Source organism: Leptonychotes weddellii, chromosome 8 (assembly GCF_054177405.1).
Source record: "Leptonychotes weddellii isolate Sample4059 chromosome 8, ASM5417740v2, whole genome shotgun sequence".
NCBI classification, from domain to species: domain Eukaryota; kingdom Metazoa; phylum Chordata; class Mammalia; order Carnivora; family Phocidae; genus Leptonychotes; species Leptonychotes weddellii.
The window spans coordinates 84916732-84940932 of record NC_138376.1 but is presented as its reverse complement, the minus strand read 5'-3'; the positions used below and the strand labels follow the sequence as shown (position 1 = coordinate 84940932).

The 24201-nt window shown below is 47.3% G+C and overlaps 1 protein-coding gene and 1 long non-coding RNA gene across 8 annotated transcripts in view; one reads left to right on the top strand and one right to left on the bottom strand.

Moving 5' to 3' along the window:
* The window catches only part of FYN (FYN proto-oncogene, Src family tyrosine kinase), a 211075-nt gene that overhangs the window by 178360 nt on the left and 8514 nt on the right, over window positions 1-24201 (top strand). For all 7 annotated transcript variants that reach the window (XM_081828828.1, XM_081828826.1, XM_081828830.1 and 4 more), the window contains 2 exons: window positions 19-172; window positions 20357-20488. In XM_081828828.1, the coding sequence (XP_081684954.1) occupies window positions 19-172; window positions 20357-20488 (286 nt within the window). The remainder of the gene's footprint in view (window positions 1-18; window positions 173-20356; window positions 20489-24201) is intronic.
* On the bottom strand, window positions 169-19128 carry LOC115941634 (uncharacterized). Its single transcript, XR_004076371.2, has 4 exons — window positions 18415-19128; window positions 17606-18311; window positions 16718-16879; window positions 169-877 (listed from the first exon to the last, which is right to left on the bottom strand). It is a non-coding gene; the product is annotated as an uncharacterized LOC115941634 (long non-coding RNA).

Below are 24201 nucleotides of genomic sequence, written 5' to 3'. Positions count from 1 at the left end.
GTTCCTCGGTTCCCACAGGTTGCTGCAGGAATGGCTTACATCGAGCGCATGAATTACATCCACAGGGATCTGCGATCAGCAAACATTCTAGTGGGGAATGGACTAATCTGCAAGATTGCTGACTTTGGATTGGCCAGATTGATCGAAGACAACGAGTACACAGCAAGGCAAGGTGGGCATTTAAATAGGATGGCTCGTGATCACATCCTTGAGAGCAGTCGCTTACTGCACGATCCTTCCTCTCTCCTTCCCTTCCCTTCCTCCAGAAAATATTTGAAATGGCATTCTTCGGCTGAGGTTTTTCTTCTTGATCTGGCAGGAATGTGATAGCTCTGCAGGTGGGAGACTATAGTGGGTTCAACAGATGGGCAAGATGTTACTTTTTGGTGAGTGAGTGTCCACCATTGTGGTCTTCCTGGCTTATGCTGCCCTCCTCACGTCCAGGCCTGGGACGCTTTGCCTTTGGGGAAAGAGGGCTTTAAAAGGCCAAAAGAGAAGTCAAATAATAGCTTGTCATTCCCTCAAAGTCTCAGCAGAGCACACAAACATGCTCATTGGAGAGTTTAATCAAGGAGTTATTTATAAAGGCAAGGGCGGAGTGAGGAAAACCAACACGGCATAGTGTGATATCCTAGAGCTAGTAACAGCCACCCACCGAGGCCAGAAGGGCAGTGGGGAGGGGGCTGCCACCAGAGCTAAGAACGAGAGGCCACATTTGGCAGAGAAAGACCAGGCATGGATCGGGCGATTCGTACCTGAGCTCAGCCTTCGGGCCTCCTCCAGATGTCCTGCCCAACCTGGCGGGAAGCCAAAAGTCAGAGGAGCCCACTGATGAGTCCAGCTGGGTCAGGAGCCGGGAGAAGAGCAGAAAAGGGATCTAGAAGAAGGATAGAAAATAACAGTGTCACCCGAGCAGCCCACCCCCTCTAAATCATCTCCCTCCATTCTCCCTCCGCCAGAGATTTGTAGAAATCAGGCTCTAGACTAAACACATCCCAAACCAGCAGCCACTCTGGTGGGGAGCTTTTTGGCTACTTTTAGAGCACTTGATGCCAGGGAGGGAATTCCCAGGGTTATCTTCTACCACCCTGGATCGTGCACAGTGGTAAGCAGGTAAGTGTGTGGAATGAAGTGTGCTGTTTGCGGTTGAACATAGGCTTCTCCTATAGAACGTAATGCTCGCGTCGGAAGGAGGGGGTAGGCTTCATGGCTGTTGTTTTTAAGCAAGCCTAGGCACTCTGAGCAGGGCTGAGTGCTGACTAGAATGCACTGCAGGACAGTGCTTTCTGCTCAATTTCACAGTGGCCACCCTGGAATTCCAATCCTTTCTTTCTTTTTATATTCTTTGATTTCACACCTGTTCTTCCGTCATCGTTCTCAGCGGTCTCAAGTGATGAGGAGCATGGTTAAATGAAGACCCTGGCTAGCGCAGATACCGTCCAGATGCTCAATCACATGTTGGTCAGACAGCTCGGCTCTTTGAATGTCCCCAACACGTGGCAGTTCTTGTCCTGGAGCCAAATGCCCGCACCGTGAGCATGCCCACACGCACACGCGCGCACATACACACACACGCTACTGCAGGGTCAGATGGCAGGCCGTGTCCCTAATCAAAGGAACACGGGCAGCTGCGATTGGCACTGGTTGTCCAGAAAGAAGTGTGGACGTGATTTTAAGTCACGGCGAGCTGAGAGGGTCTGCAGTGTCACTGGGTCTGAGACCTGGCCCTAAATGAGAGCTCACCCCGCGGCAAACCCATTACATCCCAACTCACAGACCCAGAAGGAGGCGGAGCACGTAAAGGTTTGGAGACATGAGTATTTGATTCGGGAAGAGGTGAGATTGGAGTCAGTCTCAGCACTCGGTCGTGAAAGCGTCCTTGCATGCGTGAGTAGAGTCCTGGTGCCAGATGGGGCAGTCCAGGATTTGTCCCTCCCCTTCTCCCAGACTCTGGACTCTACACAACTTGTGGTTACAAATTCTGGCCTTGAACCATCCAGAAGGTTGCAGGGCAGAAACCAAGGATGTTGACAGGGGTGCTGCTGACAGGGCTGGAGGTTTAATCCATGGAGTGGGGTCTTCTGGCTGTGGCCCTGGATGCCTGATACCCAAGGGGAAGGCGTGTGAGAGCCCCTCACCAGTTTCCCTGACAGCACGCTTCTGCTATGGAGCATGGCCACAGTGGCCACCCTCAGCCCTGGCCATCACGTCCCACCCTCGTCCCCTGCCAGCTCTCCCCATCACCCTTCTGGTGGCTTCCTAACCCCCACCATCACTGTCCCACATGCTGTCCTAAAGCCTTTTGAAGGATCAGCTTCATACCCTTTGTACCATGTTTGCTTAACTTCCAAATAGAGCCCCACCCATCCCTCTTAAAATGCTTTTTGCTTCTCTCTTCCCTTTCACAAATACCTTCACATCCATGCCAGACATGGAAAGAGATAAGTAAGGAGAAGTAAATGACGTGGAGAACTGAACTTGGGGAAAAACAAAGGTTGTGGGGCTCCAGGATTTGCAAGGAGAATTAAAAAAATGGTCTCCTGCAGCAGAGGGAAAGGAAGGAGCTGGGGCGTTTGCAGGGTATCTGCCGAGAGCCAGGCCTGAGAGGGTAAATGTGAAGAGTGCGGAGGGAAATGATAGAAATCATTTCTATCTATTTCAATCACCCCTCAGAGGGGTTAAGTAAGTTGTACAAAGTCCCACAGCTAGTAAAAGGGCAGAGGCAGGATTTGAGTCTGGGTATGGCCAGCACTGTTGCTTCTGCTCTTATAAGCTGTACTGACTGCCTCTCAGCAAGACAGTCATTTAAAAGACAAAAACTAAAAACTAAGATTAGGCATGAGTCTCATTTTCCCTTTATTTTATGGGAACGTTTTTAAATGGGGGGCTTCTAACGTGCATGTGTGAGGGAGTTTGAAAGAGCTTCATATTCCAGCTCTGGGACAACCCAGCTGTTTGTAAAATTCCTCCCGAGGGTCTGGCCTGCCCCGGCCTCTTCATGAGGCAGAAAGAACCTGGTGTGTATCTGTTAGTGTACTCTGCAGATGGCATGCGTGTTGCATGCTAAAGTTTCTGCTGGGGATTAATCAGCTCCTCCAGACAGCTGGTCCATGTGCCTGATCATATTTACAAGTCGGGTTTTATGATACCCACAGGCCACGACCAGGATAAATCTTGATTATGGAAGTGTGGGCAGTGTTCAGAAGCAAGTGCCAAACACAGGTATTTGGGGACTGTGAGGGACAGTTGTTTTTCAACACAGTTGTGGGTTTCCCATCTAAGGGCACACTGAAATGTCTGTCACCATACCCCCTGCCCCGGGTGGATGTGGTGACATTTCCCAGGGCACAAGTAGAATTGAAATTTGGACACGTGTTAAACAGCCCTTCCTGTGTTCCTTTCCTCCTACCACTCCCTACCCCGCTGGACTGTAAGCAGAAGCCCATGTCAGGGAGAAGGTCAAGACCAGGGTCAGAGCCTGCAAGGGTGGCCCTCTGCCAACAGCCTTCTGGAGGCAACCCGAAATGATTTGGTATTGCTCTCTAGTACCTGTATGCTCCCTCCATTGCAGCTGATCTTCTGTAGTCAAAAATACATTGCTAAATTCTGTCCAATCAGGGTCTCTGAGTAATGCCAGCATTAATTATTTGAATGCCTTGTCTGGGAAAGGGACTTTGCTAAGAGCTACTGATCTAGGGAAGCCTGAGACTGCACCGGGGAGGTCTGCAAGTGTGCAGAGAGACATACAGGAGCGGCGCCGAAGCCGCATAAAACCATCACCTGGGGCCTTGGCCAAGTTAGTTAATTTTTCCACACCTCAGTTTGCTTATCTGTAAAGTGAAGATATATTTTACCTGCTTTGTGCTTTAATTTTTGCCAAGATAACTAAAAACAGTACATGTAAAGTGTTTAGCATGTGCCCAGAACATGGCAGGTGGTAAATTAATACTCCTGTTATTATGTCCTGTACAAGACAGTCCTTGGGGAATAAACACAGGCAAGAGTGGACGGTAGACACAATGGAAAGGCTCAAACACTGTGCGAGAGGAAGCAAAGATAATTCCCAGGTAGTCAAATGCAAGTATCATGAGAATGGAATTGCCAGCAACAGAAATGAGGGAGTCCAAAAGGAAGAGCTCATTTTCAGAGAAAGGGTGAGTTTGGCTTTGGGTTTGCTGCGCTTGAGGTGGTTGTGGTGGTATGTCCCAGTGCAGTGACCAAGTCTTCCCGGGTTACCACTGCCGTGGGTGCTCCCCTCCCAGCGCCTCCCTCCACTCCTCCCCTCTCCGCTCACACTGGCCTCTCACCCCCACCTGCACCGTCGCCTGAGGTCCACCCTCAGCCACCTCCCTACCCCAGCATCAGCAGAGCTAGCCCCAGCCCCGCCTGTGCCGCGGGCACCCGAGGCTCCACTGTCTGTCTGTCCTCGCACGTCCACACCTTGCCTCCTCCCATAACCACCAGCATGGGCAGCTGTCACCAGGCCTTGCTTTCAAAGACTCCCAGCCCCTCCAACCATCAGTTCCTTCAAAGCTCACACAAACAGACAGGAAGCAGTGGGAAAATCCTTGATCGACTCCATTTTCTTCTTCGTAAGCTTTCAGGAAGCTCAACGCTGACTAGTTTTGATTTAAACCTTAAGCCAAAGACTTGGCTTGTGGATAAGAACGACTTGCTTTTGTGGCCACTTATTTTTTATTGAGCCATAACATACATACAATAAAATGAGTAAATCTGAAGTCTACAACTCAGTAAGTTTTTACACATTCGTCCGCCCCTGAAACCACCTGCAGGTGAAGACACAGAACACCGCCAGCACCCCAGAAGCCCACCTCGTGCCCCATCCAGCAGGTAGCCGCTGTGCCCGCCTCTGTCAGCAGGGATTCCTCCACTGGTGATGGAACTTCACATAAACCAGGCGTAGAGTCTTCCTCCCCCATGTCTGGCTTCTTTCCCACCATTATGTCTGTGAGGTTCATCCATGTTGCTGCACGTACCAGTTCTTTCCCTTTTATGGCTGAGCCATATTCCCCTCTACAAATACATCAGTTTCCCTCTTCTACTGGTATTTCTGATTTGGGGCCATTATGAATGAGGCTGCCATGGTGGTAGACAGAGGTCCTCCTATTTCTTGGATATATGCCAGGAATAAAACTGTTAGGGACGCCTGGGTGGCACAGTCGGTTAAGCATCCGACTCTTGGGTTCAGCTCAGGTCATGATCTCAGGGTCACGAGATAGAGCCCCTTGTGGGACTCCATGCTCAGCACAGAATTTACTTGAGATTCTCTCTCCCTCTCGCTCTGCCCCTTCCACTCATGCTTGCTCCCTCTCTCAAATAAATAAATAAATCTAAAAAAAAAAAAAACAACCGTTAGTCCTACAAGCCTAGTTAGCATTTGTAGATACTGCCCAGCGGACTTTGCGAGCTTATCTTTTAGGGTCTAATACAGGGTTACTGTGTTATGTGCTGGCGGTGTACTTCCTTCCAGGCTGCAGATGGGGCCTAGGATTCAAAGTTACACGGCCTGGGTTTGAACTCACTCAATTACAGATCACTTGACCTTTGTGAGCCTCGGTTTTAGCATCTGTGAAATGGAGAAATGAAAACAATTACCTCACATAATTAGTACAGGACTACATGATGTGTCTATAAAAGCTCTTCAAGGGTTGTGAAATATAAAAACCATTCTTACGACCTGAACTTTTTGTGTTTGATGTATATCGTCCTTGAAAAGTATCTTTCTTTCTTACCTAAAAAAAAGCCTGAAGAATCAATCTTTTTTTTTTTTTTTTTTTTAAAGATTTTATTTATTTATTTGAGACAGAGAGAGCACATGAGAGGGGGGAGGGTCAGAGGGAGAAGCAGGCTCCCTGCCGAGCAGGGAGCCCGATGCGGGACTCGATCCCAGGACTCCAGGATCATGACCTGAGCCGAAGGCAGTCGCTTAACTAACTGAGCCACCCAGGCGCCCAAGAATCAATCTTTTAAGAGGAAAAAAAAATTAGTTGATTATTTTCCAGCCTGCTCTGTTTGTCTGGGCAGTCACAGCTCTGTATTCCCTTCCTGCCCTGAGGGCCCCAGAGACGCCAGCAGACTTTCCTTCTTCTCATTTGCCTTCTCTGCTGAGAACTGCCCCTGCCCCCACGCCACCTCTGTTGTTTCTCACCTTATCCACTGAGTATCTGGTGGGCATTCTCAGCAGTGCTGCTGGTTGTTCATGCACGTGCGCATACACACACATAAATGCATGGGCACTGTTATAGCAATTCTCCCAGGTGTCTGTGGACCCAGTCGTGCTGCTTCTCTAGAGAGGTAATTTGGCCTGAAGATCAGCACAGAGCACATAGTAGGTATTTAATAGATGTCTGTGTACAGCAGTGAAAATAGCCAAAATCACTGTCACCGCTGCACACTCTTCCCAGGCAGGCTCTCCTGCTCTCTGAGCACCGGGCACAGCTCTCTCTGGGAACCGGATACTGTGGTGACCGCAAGATCCTCCAGAGAGGATGGTTTGCTACACCAGCACCCCCTGCACACAACAAGAATGTCTTTTGGGTAATGGGAAGCACAGGAGCTTTGGAGCTAGACGGTCTGGGTTCAAATCCTGGCTCTGCCATTTCCTGCTCATGGACTTTGCATAAGCTCTAGCCTCAGTGAGCCTTAGCTTTCTCATCCTTGAAATAGGGTTGGTATTGGTCACGTTTCAGGTGGTTGTGAGGATCAGAGAAGAAGTTGTTGGTATTATTCACTCCTTCCGCTGCGCCTGGCAGCACTTAGCTTCACGTCTTTCTGGATAGCCAGACCCCGCTTTCCTTCACACACACACACACACACACACACTCTCTCTCTCTCTCTCTCTCCCTCTCCCTCCCCACCCCCAAAGATGGGAGGGACTGGATTGGTTAAGAGCACGACACATGAAATCAAATGATCTTGGTGTGAATCTTAGCATCGCTGCTAATTAGCTGTAAACTTTGAACAAGTTCCTTAACCTCTCTGAGCCTTCATTCCCTCCTCTGACAACAGGGATAATAATAGTTATCTACATCACAGAATTGTTGGATGGCTTTCCTGGGAATATGTGTAAAGCACTTAGCACAAAGCAAATGCTGAGCTGATAGTTGTATAGTTATAGTCAGTTGTAGTAATAGTAATGTCACTACTAGTGATCTGGTGGGTTGATAGTAGCTGTTAGTGTGTGTCTCTCTCACTCCGTCCGCCCATCCCTCCCTCCCTCCCTCCTACCTGCCCCTACACACACACACACACACACACACACGCTTACACACACATGCATGCCTGCGTGCAGAGCACACACCCCCTTGGTCTTTCCCTAACCGCTCCCAGCCAGGTCACCTGCCTGTTTACCCTCTCCTCTCCTGATTTGAATCATCACAAAATCACAAAGACAGGAACATAGAGTTGCTCTGTGTGTTGGTTGTTTTTTTTTTAAGGTCTAAGTTAACGACAGGATCGTTGTTGGGGAAGTAAATGTCAAGGCAATTTAATCTTTGGATCTTTGGAATGTGTGTAGAAACCGGGGCTTTCGTGACTTTGTATAAGACCTGCTGTGAGTTTAGGTTTGTGTATTAAATAGAAGAAGAAAAATGTGTCTGTTCAAACGCTCCCAGTATTGCAGATTTAAGTTGAATAGATTATTATCTGGAGGAAAATTCACATATAAATTAGACTGCGAAGAATTCATAATTGTTGCAGTTTTCATGTTAATTATTTCATGTTAAAAAATTGTTACTGCATAAATTAACACATTCTTTCATGGTGAACATATTTTAGAAAGATTTGTTACTTTAATAACTCTTTGTGTATTAGAAATCCCAGATGCCTGTACTAATTAAATATAATCAGATTTTGGATTCAAAAAGCACAGTAGCCATTTAACACAAACAAGGAGGCAGCTAGGTTGACAAACACAGTCAGGAAGAAGCTATCCCTGTTTCTTTCAAATTTCGAATTTCAACAGTTCAGAACTGTGAATTCAGTTTCTGTCCTTCCTTTGTATTACAATGACTGGGGATTATCAGACTCAGAACACCAGCTTTCCAGCTCAAGGGCTCCTGCAGAATTATTAATCAGCCTCATCGGAGGCCTCTGTAATCCGGTGGCACATCAAGGCTGGTCTCGCCATGAGATGCCCTCCCTCTGCCCCTGTCAGCTCATGCGCTTCTTATTCTCTGTCAACAACAGCGTTGCAGTCCCCACACAGTGTGCTGTGACCTGAACTGGAAATGTCAGGGAAGGGGAGGTGGGCGGGGAGACCTTTTAATCATTGGATTTAATCTAATTCTTCCCATACTAGAGAAGCAAACCATCCTTTGACAAAAAGCAAATCCTTTCCAAAGAAGCCATTGTTTTAAGTCCTGAGCAGGAAACTTGTTTGTTTGGACTGACCCTCTGGCCCCCAGAGTTTACTGTCTGCCCCAAGGGGCTGTCTGGTGAGATCCTGGGGAACCTCCGGGCAGAACGTCCTGCCCTCAGCCGGGTCAAAGCCAGCCCTCCCGCGGAGCTCGCGGGGTGCATGCTGGAACCGAGCCTGGTTCTGATCCAGCCTCCCCGATCCCTAATTTGGTACACTTCTGTCACGAGGCAGAAAAGCACCTTCATTTGTATTCTGCCGCTTCCAGCCCTGGGCTTCCATGGCATTTCCGAAGGGATGCTTTGTTTCTCTGCTGAGCCACCCTGGAGCTGCGGGGGCCAGGTTGACCGCCAGGGAGGGTGGGTCATTCTGCCTGGGAAAGGGAGATGAATTGTGCACACCATCCATTTTCCACACAGAAAGAACATGCGGAAAGCCAAAGATCACCGTGAAAAGAAAGGGGCTTTACCTCACTCACCCCTGCCTACCCCAGACTCTCTTGTAAGATTAAAACTACAGGAAGGAGGTGGACTCACTCCTTCCACACCCTGACAGCCCGGGGGGAAACAGATGGGACCGCTGTAAGCCCTGATCACTGACAGCCCGCTCCTCTGAATATCTTTCCTCTTTATCTGCACTGGGCAGTCACGTGTTCGATTCCGTGTGGGTGTCTTTCTCCTTTGTGCTGTCTTGGGCAGAGCAATTTGGCGGTTGTTTCTGAATGGTCAAGAGCATGTCCTTGATCTGTGCGTCCCATGTTTCTTAGTAATCAGCAAGAAGGAAGCAGATGGTCACCCTCTGTGATTTTAAAGTGTGTAAATAGGAACTGCAGACTGCCATCAAACATCAAAAATGTCACTTGGCTTCCTCGTCTTGCTTTGCTGGCAGAAGGAACTCCTTCATTTGCATCATCTGGATAATCAGGGGCAGGCAGTGCAGATGAAAACTGCCCCACATTTGGAAGCCTCCATTTCTTGCAGCTGAAGGAAGGCACACGGCAGCATCTTGCTAGTCTCCCCAGTGGCACAGGCACTGTGTGGGGGCAGTTTGAAAAAGCAACCCCAAAGTGGTTATTGTCTTCTGCATATCCTCTCTTCCTTTGATTTCTTGCTGACTCCCACCAAAGCCTCAATATGACCACCAGCTGTTCCCAAGCAGTTCCCCAAGCCCGGTGCATGTCCCTGCTGCCTCGTATACTTTGTGGCATGATGTCAGACTGAACCAGGCCCACTGCCCCTTCTGGGGGTGGCTGGATTCCTGGAATAATTTCTGCGGTGAGCTGCATCCCAGACACCCGTTTATTACTCAGGTCTGAGTTCTCACCACCCTGATCAGCAGCATACACGTGGTTAGAGAACCCGACACACTGCTTTCTTGTCTGTTACTCTGGATAAAAGTCCACAAAGGTAGTGTCCATCCAACTGGAATTATGAATCCGAATTTTTATTCTGATTTTGCTTCTCTTTTGGCTCTTGGAAAGCCAGAAGGATCATTAGTTCTAGAATAGTTCTAGAATAGGTAGCAAGATTCCTCCTTTACCCACTTCCACCCAAGAGAACCACTTACACAGTCCTCCCCCAACGCAGTCTATACTTCAAGCAAAGTCCTCTTGGTGGTTCTTAGATTTCCTTCCTGAAAGTAAGGGGACCAAATACCCATGATTGCGGGAGATGCTAATGAATTTCGTTCTTTTGTGCTGCTGGTGTGAGTTCTAGGTTGCCAGTGGTCACCACTGGGAGGAGGAGGGTGGTGTGGAGACAAGCAGCCAGAGCAGCCTCCCCTCGCCTGCTGGCTCCCCCACGGATTACAGAAGTGTCACAGCTTGCTTTCTGTTCTCCTCCACATGAGGCTGCGCTGCCCTTCCCAGTTCACCTTCTGCCTGCCCTTCCTCAGCTATAGGATGCCAGGCCTAGTGCCCTGGCTGCAGCCTCATCCCCTCTTCTCCCTGGCGACTGGGTTTGCTCCCCCCTGTCCTCTGATTGTCCTGATTAGGTTTTCAATACCCACTGATGGGCCTGGCACCCTTCTCTATCTGGTCCTCCATTCTGGGCCTCCCTTGAGACTTTCCTCACCCCTCTCAGGCTGAGTATCCCTTCCATGGAGTCAGCCACACCAGACTTCGGATCCACGCCCAGCTAATCAGTCCTTGTCTGTGCAGTGTCTAGGCCCTGCCTCTGGCTCTTGGTTCTTGTCTTCCTTGGCTGAACTTGTCCTTCCTCCACCCATATCCCTGATGGGACAGCACTCCTCCCTCTTCTCCTCATTACCTCCTTCCTTCCTTCTCAGATTCCCGGCTCACCGTTATGCATTTCAGACGGAACATCACATGAATTCATTGTGCCCTGTACCTCTCCTTTACTTTTACTTTTAAAACATGGTGCTAAAATCTTAGGAACTTGAAGTAAAAATTTCAACAGAATGTGTCACCAGGAATAACTGGAAAACACACAGCTGTATTACTCCAGACATGTTTGGGAAATTTGAAAGTCATTCTTTTGGCCTAGTGTGAAAAATCTGAGCTTTGCTTTGCCTGGTTTTATTGGGTTTGAAATCATTGTTTTGTTTGAATAACCACAGAGTTCCAGGTCAGGTCAGCTTTGATTTTGACTCTTCTGCAGGATATCCCGTCCTAGTCCTGCCTTGTCACCCCTCCCGGCCAGTGTAATCTGCTTCCTGTTGTTGGCATGGTGTGTGAATTCTTTTCCTTTATTCCGTAGAGTAACTTTAAAGTTGAAGTACTGCACATTATTTAATTTTGGATGTAATAGTTTGCAGAGTTTGTGGCTTCCTAATTAAAGGGGACCCTGGATGAATCTTTAGTTCAGAATAACAGTGTCTGTTGTTGAAGCTAATATCTTCCCCCCTTGAAAATGCTCTTAGGGCACCACTGTGGTCTCTGTAGGAAGGATTTGGCTGGTTTCATTCCACAGTGGCTTTGCCTCCTCCACCTTGGCCCAGTTTTTTAGCCAGAGGGGATGTTTTCTGAGACAGGGCTATGGAATTGGCCTGGTCACCAGGGGGTGGAGAAGGGTTTGACAGCCCAGCTCTCCACCAAGAGCCAATAATGTGAGCTCCCCCCCACCCCCACCAGGCCTGTCCTGGCCCCCAGGCCCCTCCCAGGGAGACCCACAGGTCACACTGCAGCATTTCAGTGTGACCACCTCTATCCAGAGCCCGCAGCCCCTGTGCACTTCTTCTTTCCCTGTCTCCTGAGCCCTCTTTTTCCTAGAGCCAGTGCCGCAATCTATTTAGCTGTCTGTTGGGTTTGCCTGTGAGCTCTGTCTCCCCAGCTGCCTGGAAAGGCATATGGCAGGAGGTGACCCATGCTTTGTTTTCTCAGGAGGCCCTCCCCCTGTGCTGGGGGCTAAGTGTACGCTCAGTAAGTTCTCAGTAACTGATAGATGAGCGCACTGGGTTTTCTTCATCCTCTTTCCCTCTCTTAAAGTTTGGAGGCTTTGGCTAACCTGATGCAACTCAGTGCCTTTGCATTACTGTCCAAATAAAATAATAATTGGCATTTATTCAGCTGTCACAAAGTGCTAGATGGTGTGCTGAACCCCTTACATTATTTATAATTCTCACCACAACCTCATGAGGTTATCATCATCCCAATTTATAGACACGGAGACTGAAACTGGGGGAGGTTTTAAGTGGGTCACCCAGCAAATCGAATGTGCAAGCCCAGATCTGCTGACTTCGAAGCTCCTTTCGTAAATGACCATCCTGGGCCTTCACAAAAATGACCCCTCGATCGCAGCACAGCCCACAGGGTGGGCCCCTTTGCACTCTCACAAGGAGAGCATTTTCCTCCCTGGTTCCTGGCCAACTTGCATACACTTAGTGCAGGAGGTAGACTTGGGAGTGGAAGTCTCTGCCATTTTCATTTGAATATCTCCAATGCCACTGCCATCATCTTAATGCATGAAGATGCATAAAGTATAGTAAGTAACCAAATCAAGTAAGAACTGTTTCCATTCGAGGCAAAGAAAACAGCTTGCCTGGCCACTAGGGATATAGGACCTTCATTAACTGGAATGGATCCTGGGGGTTGGGATGAGCCATCCTGACTTAATGAATTTAACTGGTCTTCTTGTTTTCACTTAAAAACCAAGAGCATTCGGTCAGACCATCCCAGAGTATGGTAAGGATGATTTTATTCCTATAATACTAAGAGTGAAAACAATTATTAGTTCATTACACTGCTGTGTGTTCACTCTTTTCTTTTTTTTTTTTTTTTTTTGCTTTGATTAAATCTGTGTAAAGGAAGAGAATTTATTTGGCCATCACAGTATTGGCAAATTGCTAAGATAAATTGCCTTTAGCCAGTTAAAGATTTGTTGAGCAGTTGCTCTTTAACCAGCCTTAGGCAAGGTACTGTCAAGGAATAGAAGTATAGAACATGGTCTCCAACTGCAAAGGATTTACATTCTACTTAAGAAGGTAAAAAATAACACCTGCAAAACTAGCACAAAGACATGTTGGGGACATGGGCACAGCAGCATGGGATATAGCGTTGAAGCACTTGGGCTCTGGAGCCAGACTCCCTTGGTTCAAATCCTAGTTCCACCATTGCCACATGTTCTTTGGCCTATCATTTTACCTCTCTGTGTTCCGTGTTCTCATCTGGAGGACAGGATTATTACTGGCATCTACCTCCTGCATGTAAAGTACTTAGCACAATGCTGGACACTTAGCAGGCACTCAGTATATGTGTTGCTACTGTTGTGGCTACTACTGTCAAGCATTAAACTGTGACTTGTAAGATTGGCTCCAAGTGCATTGGAGAGATCAGTGAAGGCTGGAGTGATCCCAAATGACTTCGTGAAGAAGGTGGGACTTGAGATGAGTAGGCTTCAGCTAAGCAGGTGGAAAGAAAGAAGACATTTAGAAACATTTAGAACAAGCTAAGAAGAAGCAGGTATGATTACGCCAAGGGCAGAGTACAGGTTCTGAGAAAGCAAACCAGAGGAGAAGGTGTGTTTGGGATTGCAAGAGCTGAAGTTGAATAGATAGGTGGGCATGGAAACCAGGCAGGGGATTTTGCCTTGATGCAGTGGGGGGCCCACTACACGGTTGGTGAGGAGAGCATTATGAAGCTGAGGTGTAAGTGACTTGTTGGAAGGACAATGAGCCGAAGGCAGGGCACGATCCATGAACCATGACAGGAGGACTGACCAGAGGGACAAGGAACCCAAGACAAGTTTCAGCGAAGAGCTTAAACAAGAAAGGGCAAATGTGAGAGACATGTCAAAGAGGGAAACAGGAAGCCTTGGTGATATGGGGCGCCTGACCGGCTCAGTCAGTAGAGCATATGACTCTTGATCTCAGGGTCATGAGCTTGAGCCCCACTTTGAGCATAGAGATTACTAAAAAAGAGAGAGAGAGAGAGAAGAAACCTTGATGATGGATTAGCTTGGAGGTTTGAGGAGAGGGACGAGTTCCAGCTGGCTATCAGGTTTCTCCCCCACTTTGAAGCCTGGCAGAATGATGATCTGACCCCCAGAAAAGGGATACTAAAAAAAAAAAAAAAAAATACTCCATTTGCATCCTAAAATATTAAAGTGAGAATAAGCTTTTTAAGTCAGGTCAGTCATTTAGTAAAATTTTCTACCTAGCACAAGAATCTCCTTTATAATGTCTTATTCATAGTAAGATGATTTAGTAAAATAATGAATTTAGATTCGTAGTTGCCACATTTGAGATAAAGGTGGGACACCCTAAAGGCTTTGATCCCTTTGACATTTGCAAATCAAGAACTGGGACTTCCGAGGAGAAACAGAGTCTGTGTAGGGTTTCCAGCCCTAGTCTCAGAGAGATGGGAAGGGGTAGTCATGGGAGAGGGTGTGTCTCCCAAGGGAGTTAAGTCAGAGGGAAGGGTCCCGGCACTGCGGCCTCTCAGACGCTCGCAATTAGCAAGTGGGGGATGGAGAAGAGCCTAAGGCAGAGACACGAGAAAGGCTTGGAAAGGAAGGAAGGACATCAGGGAAGAATAAATTCAGAGAAGATAATTAATTCATTTCTCATAGAAATGTTTGAGCTTTGCAAAGTGTTGGAGTATGCTAAGTTTTACTCCTTTGTTGCTGAGATTATTAGTATTGTTCAAACGTGAAAAGTGTGCTAAAATAGCACAAGTGTGACTAGAGCCACTAGTTAAATAAACATGACGTCAGAAGTGACAATAGAAGCATAATCTACCCAATGCAAATTGGTAAGAAACACCCATGGGCCTTGAAATGTCACGATGCTTCTCAAGAGTGTTGAAAAGTCAAAATGCTTTACATGTTCTTTCTCATCATAAATCGTTCTCAAGGTAATGATATATTATCTTCCACATTTGAAAGACAAGGAGAAAGAATGTGGTAGGATGTCATCCTATTCTGCTCACAAGCCCCAGTGGCTTCCCATCACACTTAGGATAGAATCCAAAGACTTTAGTGGGGCTTGCAAAGCCCCATAAAATCTGTCCTTGTAGCCCATTTTATTTTTCTTTATAGCATCTGTCACTGTCTGACATATATAATGGCCTGTCATTTATTTTATCTCCTTCCCAGACTGAGCTGCAAGCTTCATGAGAGCCAGAGGTTGAGCTCACTGTTGCATCCCCAGCACTAGGTACGGTGCCAGGCACGTGGGGAAAACTCAGAAATACTTATGGTAGGAAACAAGAGAGAACAAAACCAGTCAGCGGTAGTGGGGGCTTGGTGCTGTTTTGTGGTCAAACTTTGATAACTGAATATATCCACAACCCTCTCTTTTCTCCTACCTATAGCCTGGATGACTGTTAACCTTATTTTACCTGAGGAAGACCAGGGCAAGGGGGTATGAGTGATTGGCAACCAGTTACCTGCTTCATCTCATTCTATTCCGAAAAGGATTTTCCACTTTGTTTTGCTGTGAACACTCCCAAGGCCTCTGGTCACCTAGACTTTCTGCTTATATAACCCCCTGAGCCACAACTCTAGTGATCTAGGCCCCCCACTCCTCACAGAGCAAAGTCTGGGGCTCCTTCCGCCTGAGATTCACTCCACACTTCATTTGGCAGTAAGAACACAGGGTTTTCCAGGTGTTTCTAAGTGTCATAAGGGTGATGCTCTTCTGCAGTCGGCAGTTGTGAGGCCCTTACAAGGGTATCCAGATGATGGCAGACAGTGACACTGGTCACTGAGGACGAGGAGAAGACCCACCAGAGAGCAGGGAACTAATAATAACAAGCCTCCTGAGGAGCTGTGGTGGTTCAGCCTGGAAAGGAAAGCTGGAAGAGCAAATCAGCTGTCCAGTTCCTCCATCATTCAACACATCTCTATCTAGTTTCTTCTGTGCACCAGGGACTGGTCTCGGTACCGGAGATAAGGTAGCCATCCAGAAAGACATGCTCCTGCCCTCAAGGACAGTCTCTTATCTCTTGAGAGAGGCGTGCTTCAAACAACTAATGTATTCATCTGCCCCTGGAATAGTAGTAGCCACAAAGAATGAGAGGCTCTGACCGCACAGTGCTAGGAACCAACCCCAGTCCCGTGTCCCAGCAAAGCCTCCCTGTGCAAATAACATTTAGGCTAAGAACAAAGGAGCAGGAGTTAGCCGTGGGGTCGGGACTTCAGCAAAGGGAACAGCCTGCCCCGTGGCCCTCCAGCAGGTGGGAACCATCGGAGAAGGGCAATGGAGAGGTGCCCAGGATAACAGGAAGTGGCTGGAGCAGTAGGGAGGAGGGACCAGATTGTGCATATGGGCCCAGCTGGAAGGCCCTTGCAGGAGTGCAGGCAGGGGACAGGGAGCGAGTAAGGACTGGAGTGAGGGTAGTGAAGATGCCCGGTCACATTCACAGGAGTGAAGTGGACTCAGCCTGGAGAGTGATAAAGCAGCAGGGGCCGAAGAAGACACAGGGAAGATGGACTGAGCTCCTTCCCTGGGCAGGCCCCGCGCTGCCTTGTGAGGGCGCAGTGATGGGCAGTTAGACGCAGCATCTAGATAAGGAGGGTTCTCGGCATTCTGGTCTCATCAGCTGGGCAGTTTACAAGGCAACAAATGGTGAAAAAGAAGCAGAATTCTGGGGAAGGTCAATTTTGGATGTTGTATTTGAGAGGCCCTTTGAGGCCTCCCAGCGGAGACGCTGAGGAGAGAATCCATTGTACCGATCAGGAATTCAGGAGGGAGTGCCCATCGGGTGATCCACACACAGGTGACACGGGAGTCAGGAGAGCGGTTGAAGCCAAGAGAGGGAGTACAGTCCCCCGTCGTGACACAGAGCTCATGACCACTCAGTTCAATCTCAACAGAATCAGGGAAACAGGATGGAGAGGTCGGTGACAAATTATTACTTGTAACACCCGCATGTTTACTCACCACAGAAAATGGCTTGGCCTCAGGCTCGCTGCTCCTCACTAGGATTACAGGAAGGTAAATGACGCAAGTCCCATGGTGGTTCCAGGACCTGGGCCTCGGTGACAGCACCGAGTCAGGCTTTCAGCAAGGGCTTTACCGTGGGAGGTACAAAATCTGCAAATGCTGCTTGGAAAACAGTGGAAAAGATGTTTCAAGTCCCATGCATTAAATACATATATATCATGTATGGCCTTTGTCTGTTGGCCTCAAAGAATCCTAAACTGTTAAAGTAATTCAGTCAGAAATAAACACTAGAGTGATGATAATTCCTTTATTTTTTGGTTCAGCTAAACATTGAACAAGTTCACTGAGTTTCTGTGGCCTCCAAAGCCCATGATACCAGTGACACAGATTATCCTACAGATTATTTGGCTACGTTTCCTCTGATAAAATGCAAAGGAGAGGAAATGGCATTGGCATCTGAATCCTGCTCCCAAACAGGAGAATTTCAAGAAGAGCGAATCAGCTGGTTACACAGTAGGGCCAAGTTCATTGTAACATAGGCCTCTGGACGCTGTCTCCTTTTTTCTACAAATCCATACTGCTTAGGAGACAACTTTGATCCTGACTTAACTGCCTGTCATGGTATCTTCAAAAAAATATGAGGGGGCGGAACTTTATTTTCAAGGGAAAGGCAGTGTTTACACCCAGGAGATCCTTTCTTGCAGGTTTCTGAGCTTTCTTGACTTCACCCGAGGCAAGAGCCCACTGCAGCCCCCCGCAGGGCCACCTGTGGGGTTGTGTAGGTGGTATTCCAGACAGCCCTGGGGGTTCTCATAGACTGGGGTTTGCAAAGTGCAACCTGCCTGGCCCTGGACAGAGACACCTGCCCCCACCCCCACTACATACCGTTTGGAGCTGCTTCTGTGCTCCCAGAAGGTGGGAAACCAAGGCGAGGGGAAGTAGAGGTAATGAGATGAGTAAAAGAGCGGACACCCATCAGTTCTTTTGTTGAAACTGTAGTTAATGATTAACAGATTATCGCTGCTTTAATTTATTAACCTTTTTTCTGCCTTGAAAAGGAAAACGTGAGTTATCTTTAGAGAAGCTCTTTTTGTCAACAGTGCCTGCTATTTTAAGACTGAAAAGAAGTAGGAGAAATTGGACAAAGACATCCTTTATTTTTTTTCTTCCAAAATGCATTAGGTGTAAATATATTGCTTATCTTAGAAAGAAAACTAATGCAAAATATTTATTTACAAAAGCTCCTGCTAATAAGTCTCAAAGCACATATCCACAAATGGTTTCTTATTAGAGATCCATTACAGCCTTTGTTTGAATTTATCTGTTGAAGGTTTACATACTGTAATTCTTGTTGTAGCTGATGTAATGAAAAAACAATGAAGCCACCTAGCACAACGGGCTGATATATTGACATTTGTTTGGGTTTTTGTTAACCTCAAATTATGAAATCTTCTCTCAGAAAATCCAAAATGACTTTATCCAAATTTTGAACAGTTTACTTTCAGCAACACACACCTTCACGAATGTTGAATGATTCCAAGAAAGGAAGAAAGGCTCCTTTTGCTTGTCATTTTGTTTACAGGATTTGTGTCTGCACAGGGGAAAAAGAAAGTTCTTTTTGCTCTCGAGATGGACATAGATTTCCAAGCCATTTGGCTCAAGAGATAGTTTAAATAGGAATGAATTTAATATACCTTTAATTCTCTGAAATAAGAGAACCCCAGCTGAGTTCTGGTCCAGGGCAAAGTCTGTTCTCGACACTGAAGAAAATCTATCACGTTAATCCCAGCGGCTCAGAGTCCAAAGCTGCGTGAACAGAATGCTCGAGGGTAGGTTCTCACACAGCAGAACGCTTTGAAAGAAACTTTAAAAACAAAACGACTGTTCGGAGAATACCAGGCCTTGTGTGGAATCATGCAGTACTTAAGAAAAGATAGAAATAATTATGCTTGAGAAACACAGCTAATTAAAAATAACTCAGTGAATAAAAGGAAAACTATAGAATAACTTTTCTGCTCCAGTGTAAATGTAAGATGCCTCATAATGAAATAGGATTTTTTAAATTTCATTTCACACTGGCATAAAAGAGATGGAGAGGAAAATTATATTGCCAGAAAATGCCAGGGTAGATTTGCTAAAGACGTTATCATGTACTGTGTTTAAAACAAAAATCTAATTGCTGTAATTTATCATACCTCTCGTTATTAAAACCATGCTAATTTAAAGATTTTAATTATTTGCCACTTTCGCATATTGTGACTTTTCATAGAAGATACTATGAAAATTTCTGATTCTGTCAGCCTTTGTATGATTTTTTTTAGGAGATCCTAAGTAAAATTAACGCACTTTAAACATATAATTGTGTTTACATCAGTAATAAAAATTCCTTGTGTTTTTCTTTTAGTTTGTTCAATGAAATTTCTGGAACTGCTTTATAATCGCTGAGCTTAATATATGAGAGCACAGGCTGCTGAATCAATTTTAATTCCCTGTACACATATCTAGCCTTATGAAGAGCAGGGTGGATGCCACTCTTCCTTTTGGATTGGGGAGAGGATTTTTTTAATCTGAGAAATTTCAAAGGAAAGATTCTACTGACCTGGGCATGAATTTGTTGCTTGGTCTTGAGAAATCAGACTCATAAGATAGTCATTGAGGCAAGACTACTCTTTAAAAACAAACAGTAGGGGCGCCTAGGTGGCTCAGTCATTAGGCGTCTGCCGTCAGCTCAGGTCAAGATCCCAGGGTCCTGGGATCGAGCCCCACATCGGGCTCCCTGCTCCATGGGATGCCTGCTTCTCCCTCTCCCACTCTCCCTGCTTGTGTTCCCTCTCTCGCTGTGCCTCTCTCTGTCAAACAAAATCTTCAAAAAAAAAAAATTTTTTTTTTTAATTAAAAAAATAAAAAACAGTAAATAGTACGCTCTCTGGTGGGTGGGAGAAAGATAGGGAGGTAAACAAGGGATCATAGAGTACATAAGAAAAAGCTGTCCCAGGAGTAAAGATGGCCACTATCAGTGATGGGGGAAAAGGTGGAGGGAAGTAGCCAGAGGCAAAATCATTTCTCTGCTGTGGGTTTTGGAGGCCTTGGGAGTTAGAGCCCATTTCTATAAAATACATGGGCTGCAGCAAATTGTCTTCACCTTGGGAGAAGCATGATGTTTGGATATGGTTTCTGTGTACCTCATAAGAGCACGCTATGGTCTTCTATACCAAAGAATTCATGAGAGTAGCATTATGATTTAATACTGTATGTATTAATTAGAATATGACATCATTTCAAAGCAAAGGAAAAAAATACATAAAATTAGTTTCCTAAATCACAAGTCAGCCCCACATCCAGACCAACCCTATGGCATTCAGTGTGGTCACAGATTCAAGTTCTAGAAGCCAGGACTTTAAGGGGCTTTGAACACCAACCTTTTGATGGGAAAAATAAATTAGACTAGCTTGCTTAAGGTCACAGAGCCAGGACCAGATCCCACAACTGCTCAGTTGTAGTCCATTCTTGCTTACCACCTTCCCATCATCCTCTGTGACCTTGCTGCTGTGAAAGTGGCTTCCTAGCACTCCCCCCTAGCCCCACACCCGGCGCCATGCTCCCTGCCTGCCGAGTCACCGCGTGTTCTTTCTGCAGGTGCAAAGTTCCCCATTAAGTGGACGGCTCCCGAAGCAGCCCTGTATGGGAGGTTCACGATCAAGTCTGACGTGTGGTCTTTTGGAATCTTACTCACAGAGCTGGTCACCAAAGGAAGAGTGCCATACCCAGGTAAGAGCGGGACCTAGCAGAGACAGGCCTCTGATTGGATGCTCTCTTCACCCTTTACCTTCTAGGCCCCATCCTCAACTTTCTGCCAAGCGAGAGTTTGAGGAACATGGACAGGTATTTAGCCAGGGAAGAGCAGGACTGGGAGCCACCATGGACATCACATAGACAAGCAGCTGCTGTGCGTGGCGTGCCCGGATTCGTGTAAACAGCAGCGAGGATGAGCGCTTCAGTGCCCCCCAGGTCGTGCAGTCTGTGCTCTCTTGGTCGGAGCTCGTGGCTCCAGGCGGAGCGGTGGTGCTGACACAGCCTCACCCAAATAGTTTGCGGGCACTTCCAGGACAGAGAAGGAGAAAAGCCCCCACCGCTTTTTGATTACACCATAGCATTGACCCATGAAGTGAACCTGGCAGGAAAATGCCAGGACCTGCTCTCTCTGCAGGCCCCAGCTCCAGATGGCCAGAGAGAGCAGAGGCACATTCGGAACGCAGTTTTGAGGCCACACACCGCCCATCCGAACAGTCAAAATATGCCCCACGAAAGCAAGAGTGAAGTAAAGAAATTGGAGAGTCTTAGGCCCTGGAAATTTTCTGGAGTATCGGATTCATGCTTTTCAAAGAAGCCACAGATTTAGGTTGTCCACCCTTAAATTCATTAATTTCAACAGATGCTGACGTAAAGGACACTCATGCCATTTCACCTCCACGCTTTAGTGGTTATATTCTAGCACATGGGTGATCTGCTTTCTGAAATGTTAAGGACATATTTTTCAGTTACTGTTGAGTGAAGAAAGAACGTAGCTCCCCCTCATTCCCTGCCTAAGGAGCTTAAAAAAAAAAAAAAAAAGCCATGATAGAAACGATAGTGGAGATTAATGAGGAATTGAGGTCTCTTGCAAATCCTGGGTTTGTAATTCTATCTTTGCAGTCAGAGGAGACAGCGAGGGCAGATTAATTTGTAACCCCTTTGTTCGTTTTTTATGATTATTTCTGGTCAGCTTCGGAGAATGCAGAGAAGTAGAGAGGATCTCTTCAGGTTGGCGTGGCCTTGAGACTCCTAGCAGAGGCAGATTGGCACAGAGACAAAATGAACAAAATGCCCTGTCTCTGAAGCGCCAGCACGGGGCGTCTCCGACGCGGGTGGCGGTCAGTTTTAGGGAGGCGGCGGCGGCGGCTGCCCCCAGCACGTGGAGGGGGCAGACGCCCCGCAAGGAGCCAGCCAGCGTGGCAGAAAGGGCTGCCCTAGGGGGTCTGGAGTGCAGCGTGGGCATTTTTGAGTTGCTTCTTGAGGGGGGGAAATGTGCAGGTCTTGGGATTTTGAAGATAGGAAGGCACCTTTTTTTTTGCCTGAATTTTGAACGAATTTCTCCCTGAATGCCCCAGGTTTACAGTCAGCCAGTGTGTTGAATGCCCCAGAGGGGAAAAGGTTAATGTTGTTTTGCGTTTCTGTAAAGGCTTTCCTTTCAGTGACACAAAGCCACTTCTTGTTCCTCAGGGTTGCACACAGAAACCAGGACAAAGGGGCAGGGGCTGGGGCCCCAGAGAAGGCAGGCAGGTGTGTGCTTCTGAGGGAGAGGCTTTCCCCGAGTTTGGATTTAGCATAAAGAAAATGGCCTCATTTTATAACTCAGACTAGGATTCATTCAGCATAGCGTCCGTGAGTGTGAACTGTGCCGGGCATTTTGCTCTACCTGGGAAGTGAGTACAAATAAGACATTCACACTCTGAGGAAACAGATTAAAACTTTCCTGGAGCAAGGCGCTGTTTTGGTTGCTGGGGATGTAGAACAATGAGCAAATAAATAAATTTAGTCCCTGCACTCATGGAATTTACAGTCAGATAGATAAAATATGCATCAAGTCCAGGAAGAAATCAGTCTTCTCTGATACTTATTTATTATTAGAGGGAATCATCCTCATGGGATGAATTACTTGAATTTACCCCCTGTGGGCCTCGACTCTTAATTCTGATAATGGGGTCAGGGACATGTGATTCACCTATCTACAGAGGGCCTTTCCCTCAGAATCCAGTGAGGGTGGCAAAGGAGTTCTCAGTGAGAACGAGGTCCACTTGCCTATGTGTAGTTACATACCGTGAGCAGCTGCTGACGTGCCAGGGGGCTGGGAGGGCTGCTCTGCTTCTCCGAGGGTAACAGGACGGGTTGTGTCTGGGAAGCTTCATGGAACAGGCAGGCAGGGCTTCCTTCCTCAAGTCAAGGAAGAGGGAAGAATGTCCTGGATATGGACGGGCATATGGGAAGGCACCAGGGCCGAGGAGGACAGAGCCTCTTCAAGGAGCTGCAGGAGAAGGAATTTGAGGGCCGTGACGTGGAGCCTGGGCATGCAGCTGGGAAGGCTGGCCAGAGCCTGTTGTCGTTGTCGTGGGGGCCTGGTGCACTGCCACAGGGAGGCTCTGGGGCCAGGGGGTCCGCAGCAGCGGCCAGGGCGCTGTGTCAGCGGGCGAGCGACAGGAGCAGCTCCTCAGCCACAAACAGCCACAGAAAATGGTTCCCAGGCCTGTTCCTAGCCATGGGTGCTTCCTGTTTTTGTCTTTTAACATAGTTATAATCCTATTTAATTGGACTTCTGGATCTCACAGTAAACTCTTCTTGAGGGAGAGGCTTTTACAGAGGAGTTCCAATTACAAGATTATTACCGTAATGAAGGATACCAATTCCTAAGACAGTGTCATTAAGCGTCATCCTGACGTCACTGTGAAAGGCCCTTCCTCTCCACCCTCTCCCTGTTGGTGTGGCCAAGTCAGTCAGTGCGTGCCCAGGCGTTGCTTCTCTGCTGTGCTGAATCTTTGTGCCTGTTGGGGGTACGCCGGGACAGACTCCCAGGCCCCGTGCCTCATGCCTTCCATTCTGACATCTCCATGCAGAAATTTCTCAGTTGGCCAGAGTACATTTTTAAGTAACTCTTTTTTCCAGAACAGTAGGTGGCGGTATTTTTCTGAATTCTTTCATACCTAAGCATGACCTTCTGTCACCTTCACACAGAGGAAAGGGACTTTGGCTGGTAGATGAGGATGGAGGTCAAGGGAAGGGAGGTGACTTATCCATGGGTTCATAAAGCTTTCCAGGCATTTCTGCCCAGCATGAAAGGAGTTCCAGAAGTAAGAATCAGAGAAGGAGCTTAGAGTGGAGTATGTGAGGTGTGACCACATGAAGAGCAGAAGGGTTGAGGAGAAAATGAAACATGGGTCGGCTGGTTAGCGAGTTCTGTAAAAGGAAGGGAAGGACAATCTCAAATTCAATGACAGCCTTAGAGCCAAAGAAAAAAATACTGAAATGCAGAAAGGAATCTGCAGAAAGGAGGGTGGGGTGCGTGGGGAAAGGAGTCACACGCACCACACCCTCCCAGACAAAGGTTGTTTCCAAGAGGTGTCACAGAGATGCGCGCTGTCCCAGAGAACAGCTCCACTTTACAGATGCCCTGGGAGCAGCCTGACTTGAACACATTCTAGGCCTAGCAGTCTAGCTTGCTTTTCTGTGAGCCGAGGTGCAGAACCATTCTTTGCATCAAGATTAGAACGGATTTTGTACTGATGGACTGTTGTATGTGAGAAATGACAACACTTACATGAAAGGAGTTTTCTGGGGTTGATGTATGCAATCAGAGTTAGGCACCTTCAAACCCTCCCTCACATCCTTCTTTTCCTCTTTGCCTCCACGGCCCTGTGTCAGGCTGCCGTCCGCTCACGGTGACCTCTTCA